Source organism: Argentina silus (genome assembly GCF_951799395.1).
Source record: "Argentina silus genome assembly, contig: scaffold_300, whole genome shotgun sequence".
NCBI classification, from domain to species: Eukaryota; Metazoa; Chordata; class Actinopteri; order Argentiniformes; family Argentinidae; genus Argentina; species Argentina silus.
In genome coordinates this window covers 17,583-30,000 of record NW_028152796.1, presented here as the reverse complement: position 1 = coordinate 30,000, position 12,418 = coordinate 17,583, and the positions used below count along the sequence as shown (strand labels likewise).

The window sequence follows — 12,418 nt, the reverse complement described above, 5'->3', positions numbered from 1 at the left end:
AAAAACAACATTGAATTAAAGCTGAGAATCTCCACTTTGACCTCATAGTAATCGTTTGATTTCAAATCCAAACAGTTGGAGTGTAGAGCTAAAAGAAGACAAAATGCTTCCTCTTTCCGATACTTGTGGAGGGAACTGTAACTCTAAGCCCTTTGGAATGGTGCCATGTCCCTGTGATGGAAGACAATACCCAGTGTCCTGCAGCTTTGATTGGTTGGATTGGAACTTCCTGCTTCCTGTTGGTTACTTCCTGTAACAATATCCTGATGCTGCCTGAGTGTCCCTCACAGACTCCAGCATCAGTGATTTTGTTGCCGGGGGCGACACCTTCTCTCCAGAACTACATATCCCACTTTTCTCCATTCTCTACAAGGCTACAGTGCCTCCTTGTTTGCCTCAAGTTGATTGGGACTTGTAGTTTTTATTAAGATACTGTTAGGCCTGTTATTATAAAATCTGAAACACTGAGAAGTATTGAAAAACTGTTGTGTGGAAAAAAATGCAAATTTAGGACAATGTCGTTGTTAATTATGTATTGTATGGGATGTCAGTGATAGCGTCCCTAAGATAAATACTGTATGAATAATTCACTGTATGAATAATTCAATGAAAAGCTGTTTCTGCGTCCCACTGTTCCGTGCCTCCAGTGACCTGGCCTTGAGAAACTGCCTGCTGACCACTGATGTCACTGTGAAGATAGGAGACTACGGACTCTCCCACAACAAGTACAAAGTAGGTCTCAACTACACACACACACACACACACACACACACACACACACACGCACACATGCATGCATATACACACACACACACACACGCACACACACACACACACATACACACTCACAGATGATGTACATGAGGTATGACACAGAATGATAAAACATCTTACAGTTAATTAAACATATTTAAAACAATAAAATGAAAGGATGGTTGGAACCTACAAAGGCTGTCGAAATGCTTACTGGCTTTACTGGTTAGCAACTGTTGTCCTCCTGCATGTGTTTTTAACTTGTTGATGTGACTGTTCAATGCTAAGCCCAGTTCCCTGTCTCTATGTAGGACGACTACTTTGTGACCTCAGACCAGATGTACGTGCCACTGCGCTGGATCGCCCCCGAGCTAATAGACGAAGTACACGGAAACCTGCTGGTGGTGGACCAGTCCAAACAGAGCAACATCTGGTAGGCTAACGCTATGGCTAAGGCTAAGGTTAAGGTTAAAGCTGATGTTAAGGCTAATGCTAAGGCTAAGGCTAAGGCTAAGGCTAAGGCTAAGGCTAAGGCTAAGGCTAAGGCTAAGGCAGTGGTACCTTGGCAAACCAGAGAGCCCCGTTGCAAATAATAACTGACTAACAGAGCCACACAGTAACCCTCTGCCATACCCCGTCCAAACACAGACAACCGATCTCAGTGTTTGAAATTATAGGAAATATAGGCCTACATTTAAAGCTCATCTTAAAATCCATTATAAAGCCATAATACCAACACAAATATACCCAGTGTGTAGTGACATTCATTTGAAACACAGAGGGGACAGAGAGATATTCAGGTGAGTCTTTGAGGAGGGCAGGACTGCTCTGGGGCTCGGCTATGTAATGACTACTGCTGGTTAGAACCAAATTGAATCATTCATTCTCACAGTAATTGCATTTGCTAAGCTAAACTCATGATCATCAACATGATAGATGCAGCCGCGTGGCATAGCATTTACAGGCTAACATTGGCTTTGGCTGCTGTCTTGGACCAGGTCTGTCTTGAAAAATAGATTTTAGATTTGTTGGTGTATTTGAGATGGTGTATTTGAGATAGTGTACCGGTGTATTTGAGATGGTGTATTTGAGATGGTGTAATGGTATATTTGAGATGGTGTAATGGTGTATTTGAGATGGTGTATTTTAGTGGTATATTGGAAATGGTGTATTTGTGTTTTGCAGGTCCTTGGGAGTGACTATCTGGGAGCTGTTTGAGTTGGGGAACCAGCCCTATAGACACTACTCAGACCGGCAGGTCCTCACCTATGCTGTGAGGGAACAGCAGCTCCGACTGCCCAAGCCCCTGCTCAACATACCCCTGGCAGAGCGCTGGTGAGTCACACACACACACACACACACACACACACACACACACACACACACACACACACACACACACACACTTGCTAATGGCTGGTTGAGACAAACACCCATAGCCCACACATACATATGACTGATTGGGTGGTGCATGAAGAAATCAATGATCATAAACTCATAAACTCATTACCACTGGAGACAGGAATGAAATTAAAACTCCTAGGGAGGAGGAGATCGTTTTCCGTTATGGATTCTAATAAAAATGCAAATGCTGATGGTTTTCATTTCCTGAACCCAACTTATCTCAGAGTTCTCACATAGTGTCTGTGTCTGTGTCTGTGTCTGTGTGTGTGTGTGTCTGTGTGTGTGTCTGTGTCTGTGTCTGTGTGTGTGTGTGTGTGTGTGTGTGTGTGTGTGTGTGTGTGTGTGTGTGTGTGTGTGTGTGTGTGTGTGTGTGTGTGTCTTCACTGTGTGTGTGTCTCTCCACCAGGTTCGAAGTAATGCAGTTCTGCTGGCTCCAGGCGGACCAGAGGCCCAACGCCGAGGAGGTCCACCTCCTCCTGAGCTACCTGTCTGCCAAGAGTGCCAGCGAGGTGGAGGAGGACTTCGAGAGGCGCTGGAACTCCCTGAGACCCACGGCCGGGCCCAGCGGAGCCCTGGCCCTGGACCACCACCACCCCCCCTCCTCCTCCTCCTCCTCCTTCCCCCTGCTGGAGCATTTCTCGGCCGGCGGTGATGGCTACCACAGCGAGTCTGGGGACGACATCCTCACCGTCACCGAGACCAGCCATGGCCTCAACTTCGAGTACAAGTGGGAGCAGGCCCGCTCCAAGCAGCCATACCACCACGCCGCCACCTCGTCCACCACCAGCGGCACCCTGGGCCAGGTCAACCCCCACTGCCAGGACCTGTACTACCCCCCAGGGGGCATGGCAGGGGGGTGCGCCATGGAGGGCCTCAGCCTGGGGGTCTCGCCGTCCTACTACGAGCCCAAGCCGATGCATGGTCCCGGGGTGGTCCCCGTCCTGAGTGCCCACAGCCCGTCTCTGGGCAGCGAGTACTACATTCGAATCGAGGAGCCTGCCGACTGCAACATGGACCTGGACTACACCATGTGCTCCTACAGCCCGGATTACCAGGGCAGCAATGGAAGCTTCCTGATGGGCAGTGCCGACTCTGGGGAGTGCCTGGCCTGCCCGCTGTCAGCCCAGGCCAAGCCCTTGCACTCCTACTGGCCCACGGACGTCCACAAGGCGGGGGTCTACGACTCGGACGCCAGCCCGGCCATCTCTCTGACCATGGAGCCCCTGCTGGGGCAGGTGTCTGACGGCAGTCCCCTGAGGCCCTGGGAGTCTGGGCACTACGTCTCCTACAAGGACCGCGACGGGGGGTACTACTACGAACACTCGCCCCCGAGTATGGGTGTCGGGTTGGGTGTGGGCATGGGGGTGGGGATCGGCATGGGAGTGGGTGTGGACCACCGCTACCTGTTGGGGGAGGCCCCAGAGCCACACCAGGAGAGCTGGGGGTCCCGGAGCCTCCGTCAGGCCCTGGGGGAGCTGGAGAACCCCCTGGGGATATCCCCCTCTGTCAGTGGCGCCACCCCCCCTCAGGGCTACGAGGACCCCTACCTGGAGACCACCCAGGGATCCATCATCGGCAAGACCGTGACGGGGGGTTACTATGACATGATGGGCTCACTGAGGAAGACCATGCCCAGCCACGGCCACACCATAGGCCACGCCCACAGCCACGGCCACGGGCACTCGGTCAGCATCAACATGGAGACGGAGGGCGCGCTCTTCCTCGGCCACCGGGACAGCGACTCGGACGAGGAGGAGGAGGACATCTTCACGGAGAGACGGAGGACCAGTAGCAACACCAACACATGGCCCTCCAACCACTCCACCAACAACAACAGCCTGGGTCTGAGCCTCCATAGGCCCGTAGGCTGTAGGCCCGACGCCTACGTAGACTTCCACTACACCATGCCCTCCACAGACATCGAGGACTCGTGGCCTGAGGAGAACGACATGACCTTCCACTCTGCTGCATCCAACAAACCTCTGGATTACCTGGAGGCTACGGCCAAGGACAACTGCCTGGCCCTGGGCAAGCACCATACCCTGGTGCCCTCGGAAGACTGCAACACCTGCGTCTATCTGTGCCGCGAGGGGGAGGTGGAGCCGGCCTTTGACGATTGCTGCCACTCTCATTTCATCGACCCCCTCACGGGGTTGGTGGTGAGGAACTACACCCGCGACGATTGTGTCGGAGATAAGACCGTACCCACCCACGACGGGAGTGTGGACCTATCACCCGCTCCTGGGGGGCCGACCGTGTCTAAAACAACTCTGACCAACACCAACGCACCCAACGCTCTGACCGACCTAATAACCCCCCCCCTCAAAGACCACTGTGAAGAGTACGTAGACGTCATGATTGAGGACTCCCCCTCCGTCGAAAAACAGCAGCAAGAGGTCATCAAAGAGGGTGTTTCGGTTCTTCTGGAGCCCAAAATGGAGGAGATGACTCTGACCATGACCCTGCCCGTGAGTCCTCCTCCCCTGCCCTCCGTGACTGTGCCCGTCCTGGTGGTCCCTGTGGAGTCAGAGTCGGAGTCCCAGACGGTGACGGCGGACAGTGGCGTGGACCCCGACCACGGCTGCTCCTTCACCAGCCTGGTCGACATCCTGGACTGCAGTGAAGACGACGGCGAAGATGACGACGATGACGACATCACGGACGTGACCTCGGGGATCTTCGCCGACGAGGCCAGTGACCTCAACGCCAGCCCAGCCTTCAAGTCCCTGCAGAAGCAGGCAGGAACCCCTGATTCCTTGGACTCCATGGAGCTGCCGGCGGTGGCGGTGGTGGTGGCGTTGTCGGCGGGGGGGTCCTGCGAGGCCTTCAGCCCCGCATCATCACATCCTTCCTGCTCCCCCAAGGCCCTGGACAGCGGCTACGACACAGAGAACAACGAGAGCCCTGAGTTTGTTCCCAAGGAGCCCCACGAACCTCGGGACCCCCTGGGGAAGCTCACCCTGGACACCAGCCTGGAGGAGGAGGAGGAGGAGGGAGAGGAGGGTGAGGAGGAGGAGAGAGAGGGTGAGGAGGAGGGGGGAGAGGAGGGTGAGGAGGAGGTCCAAGCAAAGGGTGAAGCGATCCTGGATGAAGGGGTGAGTGTGTCAGCCATCCAGTTGTCCGACAAGGGGGGAGAGGAGAGTGAGGAGGAGGACGGGGGAGAAGAGGGTGAAGAGGAGGAGAGAGAAGCTGAAGAGGAGGTCCCACTAGAGGGTGAAGCGACCCTGGATGAAGGGGTGAGTGTGTCAGCTTCCCAGTCGTACGACCAGGAGCTGGCTCCTCTTAGTGAGAAGAACCCGTACAGAGACTCAGCCTACTTCTCCGACTACGAAAACGAGCGGCTGACCAGAGATGAGGGAAGAGAGGAGAATATGGGGGATGAGGGGAATGTCAGAGGAGAGGTGGAGGAGGAGGAGGAGGTGGTGGAGGAAGTGGAGGAAGTGGAGATGTTGACAGAGAAAAGGGATTCCAGCACTGTTCAGATAGAGAGAGAGGAGGAGGAGGAGGAAGAAGAAGTGGAGAGGTTGACAGAAAAAAGGGAATCCAGCACTGTTCAGATGGAGGAGGAGGAGGAGGAGGAGGAGGAGGAGGGAGAGAAAACGTCAACTCTGCTGGAGGAAAACAAAGACATCGACCTTGAGATGGAAAACATGTCTCCCAAAGGAGCAGAGGTCCTCAACACTGACAGTATGCATCTCTCCACACCAGAGATGAAGGGATGCCTGACAGAGGAGTGTCCCCAGGATAAAGAACTGGGGCTGGGGCTGGGGCAGGCAGACGAGGCCTCCAGGGAGATGTGTCTGAGTGTGGCTGAGTGCTCTTCCTCCACCCCCATGGTAGAGGCAGGCTCCGAAGACTGGCCATCCCAGCCGGAGACTTCCTCTCTGGGGGACTGGGCAGCCGAAGTGGTGGGGGCCATGGAGGAAGCCCTCGGAGCCCTCAGCGGAGAAAACAGCAGCCCTGGAATCAGCTCTGGTAACAAGGAGGAAGAAGAAGAGGAGGAGGAGGAAGAGGAGGAGGAGGAGGGAGAGAGGGGGGGAACGGGGGAGTCCACTGAAGCCTTACAATCAGCAGGAGTCTTCGACGAGCCGGAGAGGAACACGAGCAGCTCCACCGAAGCATCCGGTGAACAACCAGAGACGCTGAGAGAGGAAGACCACGAAGACCACGAAGACCACGAACCAACCCCGCGCCCTCGCCGCCCCTCCTGTTCCTCCCCTCCCCCTCCCTCCTGCCCTCCCCCTCCCCTCCCCCCCATGGCAGGCCGCGTGTCCCCCGCGGACGGGGAGATGGCGGACGAGGAGGATGGGGACTCGGGGGACGAGAGCGAGGACTCGGACGAGGAGGTGCGTGGCTACGCGGTCCGGGAGGGGAGCGGTGGCGAGGAGAGCGAGGAGGAGAGCCACGTCGTCCCCATCATCGTGAGCGACTGCAGCGACGCCCACAACCTGCGGAGCCTCCTGAAGATGCCCATGCTGCTGACGGACTCGCTCTGTGACGACCTGGACCGCAAGAAGAAGGTGGTGTCCTTCTTTGATGATGTCACCGTCTACCTGTTTGATCAGGTGAGTGGAAGAGTGGAAGCAGGCCCAGTCAGAGGGAAGAGGGTGAAGTGGTCGTTTGTTTGTATGTATTTGTTATGACAATTGATTCTAATAGTGTCAAACAGTGGAGGCTGGTGGAGGCAGAAATCGGAGGACAGGCTCATTGTAATGCATGGAATGGAATGAGGAATGGTATCAAACCTGTGTGCATTACAATGAGCCCGTCCTCCGAAATTCTGCCTCAATCAGCCTCCCCTGGTCTTTGTTTTTAACAACCAGTAATTCCTTTTTTCTCTCTCAGAATTGTAAGAAAGATATTTCCTGGTCCCAGGACTAAATATCCTTTCCTGTATGTTTCAGTTTCATTGGCACTACATTGTTCTAACTCCTTATTTGACCTTTGAACTCCTTTCCAGGAGAGTCCGACTAAAGAGCTATCTGAGCACGGCTTCCCTCCGGGAGTGGAGACCAGTGGACAGAGGTCAGAGGTCAAACCGTCGACCCCCCAGGAGAGGGTCACCGCCTCTGATGACTCCTCAGACGGAAACATCTCAGAAGAGAGTGAGCGCAACTTTCTAAGAAACTCTGAACGAAATTGAACATGGAACTTCTACAGTAACTCTACGGAAATCCATTTGATTTTCTTTCCCTTTCATCGCTATGAAATGAATATCAGACTGATATAATGGCAATGTGGACTTAGATTTGAGATATGCTTACTCTTTCTATCCTCCCCTCTCTTTCTCCCCCCTCCCCTCTTTCTCCCCCCTCCCCTCTCTCTTTCTCCCCCCTCCCCTCTCTTTCTCCCCCCTCCCCTCTGTCTGTCTCTCAGGTGCAGGGTATGAATGGGAAGACGACTTCCCCCCGTTGCCTCTTCCCACATCCAAGATGGCGTCCTCGTCCACCACCTCCTCCGCCTCCCCCTCGGAGCGTCCCCCGTCCACCCGTCCCAGCGTGCCCCCCAAGATCCCGGAGCCCAAGCCGTACTCCCGCTTCACCGTCTCCCCGTCCAGCATTTCCCGCTTCTCCATCACACACGTGTCCGACTCCGACATGGACTCTGCGGGAGGTCAGTCTGGCAACGGCCTTCCTCCACATCATACTGCTGGTCTATACCCGCCATTGCTGCCCTCCAAGACCAAGAATGTTACACAGAATGTTACAAATATTGTTATAAAGACTGAAGTTATTTTCCTCCTGGTGAACTCTGTAAAGTTGATATGATTCTTTTTGAACGTCTTCACCATGTATTTGACAGTACATATAGTCCTTTGGTGATATAAACACATCTTAGAAGGGGTGCCTGATTTAATCCAACACGTGAAGCGAGTTTTAGGACAAATCAAAATGGCCGCCCAACTATATTGTAATAATATTGGTAGTGAACATTTTGACATCGCCACCCAGTGTGTCTAACATGTTTCTCTCTCTCTCTCTTTCAGGGAGCAGTGAGGACGGAGACAGAGAGTAGAGCAGGACCCCCTTACAACTCCCCTCCCCCCCATCCCCCATCCACTACTGTACAGACCGGACTGAACCTCTTCTTATCATGACTGACTTTAGTTTTGTGCTTTTTTGGACGTCAGGTTTGTGAAAACTCTTTAAGACAGTGCCTCTTATCCTCAACGGACACTTTTGGAAACGCAGCTCCTCCCTATTGTGCATCACATGAGAGATAAGGGAGTATAATATATAAAATAATATATATATATATGCATACACAGAATAATATATATGTTGCAAAGAACTTGAATGCAGGTGAAAACCTTTATGTTGTATTGAACATATTTTTGGAATGAAAAGACAAATATACAGTATCTAAGGACATTGTTTGGAAAAGCAGCATTAGTATGCCCCCATATTCACCATCCAATGACCGTGGAGAACACTGACACAGCTGCACGGCTTGCAACTTCGGAAGAAGGCCAACAGCGATGCTATTGGTCGGTTTGACGCCATACATATCCCCCGCAGTACATACGAGGAGAGAGGGGAGGAAACGGAAGAGAGGACACACTCTCACACACTCTCACACACTCTCACACACTCTCCAGGCTTTTCACCAAAGGACCAGTGTTGGAACGTGACTGGACCGAGGACGTCTTCTCTCAGAGTCATCGCTTAACCATCCACCCACCACCACCATCAGGCATACATGAAGTATCACAAGTAATACATGATGTTTCAACTAAAGTTTTTTTTCGGTCAGCTGAAGACAATGAAACACTGGAATGAATGACTGAAGGTACGCATAGCTACCTGCCTTGTGACAGGCTTGTCCTCGTGAGCGGAGGAGGGGGTGGCCTATACGATGCAGCATTCTGTGATTCTCTTAGTGCTTTTGTATAAGGACCACTACCGTACTGTGCTGTATATATGGGCCACATGATTTTCACCAAACAGAGTGCTGCCCAGCGACACCGCCCTCCACCCCTTGTTGTACCCGGGTTCCGCTGCAGTATTCCGTCCATCCCAGAACCAGTAGCAGAGGCCCTTGTCAAATGTCTAAACCTTCCCTCAAAATGGGGAATGTTACTTCAGAGAAAGTAGTGTGGGTGTTGTTTTTGTACCGTATGTTTTGCTCAGCTTCTGTTTGGTCATATCACCGCTCTGTAGCAGAGATGAGGTTTACTGCTTGTCCGAGCTCTCTGTGTTACGATGCGTCACACTGCATCACATGCTGCCCTGCGCTGTCCGCGGGCGACTCTGTGAGATGATCAAAGTCTGAGAAATTGGACAATTGCTATATCGTTTATTATTGGGTTATCTTCCCCCACTGGGTCATTTGGCAGCATTATCCAGAAGAACAGCGAGCTTAGACACAGTAGCATTTCATTTTATAGCAAATCCTTTGATGAAATCACTTAGAAGAAAAAACACTAAAAATGTAACTTTTAAGAGCGGGAGGTTGAGTTTATACAGTCGCTTTCAAGATGGCTCCACTTACTGAACAATCCTCATGATTTCAATGACTATTGATTGATGATGACGTGGATTAAGTTTTCACAGCAAAACTCCAGAAATGATCCAGTGTTTTCACGCTGTATCTTTTTATGTTCAACGGTTCGGTCAAGGGACTCTGACGTTACGTGGACGTGTCATTGTGGATGGGTTTCATGACGTCGAATGGACGTTCTTCTGTGTGTAAATGTGTGTCCTACAGACAGGGAAGGAGAATGTTCTGGTTGGGTGTAGCAGAGAGAGTCTGGTCGAACCACGCAGTATCTACAACCCTCACACTGTTAAGGCTTTATCCTCAAAGAACCAGGGTGCCAAGTTCAAAGTTCAAAGTTCAAAGATCCACTCTAGTCTCCACATGCAGTGTGTTCTGTTCTAAGTGTTTGTTTGCCTGTTAGGGCGTCAGTTGATATTCTGTAATAGTTCAGCATAGATCCATCTAGACAGGTGTCTGTACTATTTTTCTATCTTAAAAAAAAAAAATGAAAAAAGGACTTAAAATTACCTGTGGAGGCGAGAGGTCAAAAAAAGGAGATATCTTTTGTGTTTATTGTTGCCAAAGAGATGTAATATTTAATTCATGGGGCAAACAGGAACATATTGGATTCTTTCTATATGGCGTTAGCCCTATAGAGGTGTGGAGGGAGAGGGGGAGCAGCTTTGGCCTTGTACCTGGTCGTGAAGACGAACAGGACTAGTTTAGGGATACTGTCAGTAATGTGTGCCCCTCACACTGAACTTGGTCACATCATTACTTTCTGTACCTTATATGAACTATAAATAAAGTCTGTTTTACACGTCAACGTGACTCTGGTATGCGTCCGTTCATGTGCATTGGTGTGTTTTTTTTTTTTTTTTTTGCATCAAAAGGAGTGAGATCAAATATCACATTCACAATTATTGTTCATTAACTCACAGTACAAAATATAAACCCACACTGACAATTCCTGACATACTGGTAATTGCTTTATTTCATACAGTCAATTGTGTGTGATTTTTTTCTACATTGTAGTTAAATTTACATACAAATGAAAACTTGATGAGAAGAAAATACATGTAGAAAATGGTAGAAAATACACCTGGAAAATCTATTTTCTGTAACAAATCCTTTTGACGGAGCTAGTTATGACATATTACTGTATTTACAACATTACCTAACCTTACTGTACTTCAGTCATTATATAAAAATAACACTGAAAAACATGAATGACATCACATATTCTAAACAATAACATATATATACTCTTTCTCTCTCTGTTTTGTCTCACCCACAACATGTAAAACCTAACCTGTCTGTCTGTCTGTACAGTACAGAGGGGTTTCAGAGAGTTACACTGAGCTACAGTCCCTGTGTCTCTACAGATCACTCATAACTCACGTTTAAGAGCTGATTTGACATACAGTATGTTAGTACTCAAATAAAACTTTGAATCAAACTATTCATTATAATGATCTAAACTGAATCTTACAAATTCCAAGTTTAACAAGAATATACACAAACACAACTACACGATTGTCTAGACAACTTAATGGATATACTGTCAATCAAACAACATAACATCATATGCTGCACATATGTATAATTATTTGTAGTGAATATTGGTGCAGTTGTACAGCACTGCGTGTTATGTGCTTTATTTGAATGCTATGAATGGCATAATATATACAGTATATATATAATGCTATAAATTCATTAAAATCTAAATGCAGATTCATCCAGCCTTGGTAATCTACTGTAATGCAAAGTGTGTTTGGCATTGACAGTAAGGTCCCATCAAGCGGTCTACTGCACAAAGCTCTGCCCTGTGTATATAATGTGCTTGGATGTGTGTGATGAACCAGAGGAGCTGGCTGAGGGACGATGGCCGGGTTTGGTACAGGTTTACTACACTTACGTAGCAGTGCCCCTGAAGGAGTTTAGAACTGTGATCTGGTCGTAGCCCCTGGACACTAGTAGGGGATGGGGTGAGACAGGTCGTAACCCCTGGACACTAGTAGAGGATGGGGTGAGACAGGTCGTAGCCCCTGGACACTAGTAGGGGATGGAGTGAGACAGGTCGTAGCCCCTGGACACTAGTAGAGGATGGGGTAAGACAGGTCGTAGCCCCTGGACACTAGTAGAGGATGGGGTGAGACAGGTCGTAGCCCCTGGACACTAGTAGAGGATGGGGTGAGACAGGTCGTAGCCCCTGGACACTAGTAGAGGATGGGGTGAGACAGGTCGTAGCCCCTGGACACTAGTAGGGGATGGGGTGAGACAGGTCGTAGCCCCTGGACACTAGTAGGGGATGGGGTGAGACAGGTCGTAGCCCCTGGACACTAGTAGAGGATGGGGTGAGACAGGTCGTAGCCCCTGGACACTAGTAGAGGATGGGGTGAGACAGGTCGTAGCCCCTGGACACTAGTAGAGGATGGGGTGAGACAGGTCGTAGCCCCTGGACACTAGTAGAGGATGGGGTGAGACAGGTCGTAGCCCCTGGACACTAGTAGAGGATGGGGTAAGACAGGTCGTAGCCCCTGGACACTAATAGAGGATGGGGTGAGACAGGTCGTAGCCCCTGGACACTAGTAGAGGATGGGGTGAGACAGGTCGTAGCCCCTGGACACTAGTAGAGGATGGGGTGAGACAGGTCGTAGCCCCTGGACACTAGTAGAGGATGGGGTGAGACAGGTCGTAGCCCCTGGACACTAGTAGAGGATGGGGTGAGACAGGTCGTAGCCCCTGGACACTAGTAGAGGATGGGGTGAAACAGGTCGTA

General features: G+C 50.6%; 1 protein-coding gene across 1 annotated transcript in view; it reads left to right on the top strand.

The window, feature by feature from the left end:
• aatkb (apoptosis-associated tyrosine kinase b) overlaps positions 1-8,340 on the top strand; it is a gene marked incomplete at its 5' end in the record, with an annotated part of 11,773 nt that extends 3,433 nt beyond the window's left edge. The window contains 10 exons of the mRNA XM_083697884.1: positions 648-732; positions 1,065-1,186; positions 1,939-2,088; positions 2,564-5,168; positions 5,337-5,633; positions 5,736-6,132; positions 6,232-6,722; positions 7,118-7,262; positions 7,534-7,770; positions 8,144-8,340. Of these exons, the coding sequence (XP_083554010.1) occupies positions 648-732; positions 1,065-1,186; positions 1,939-2,088; positions 2,564-5,168; positions 5,337-5,633; positions 5,736-6,132; positions 6,232-6,722; positions 7,118-7,262; positions 7,534-7,770; positions 8,144-8,172 (4,558 nt within the window). The remainder of the gene's footprint in view (positions 1-647; positions 733-1,064; positions 1,187-1,938; positions 2,089-2,563; positions 5,169-5,336; positions 5,634-5,735; positions 6,133-6,231; positions 6,723-7,117; positions 7,263-7,533; positions 7,771-8,143) is intronic.
• Between the last annotated feature and the right edge of the window lie 4,078 nt (positions 8,341-12,418).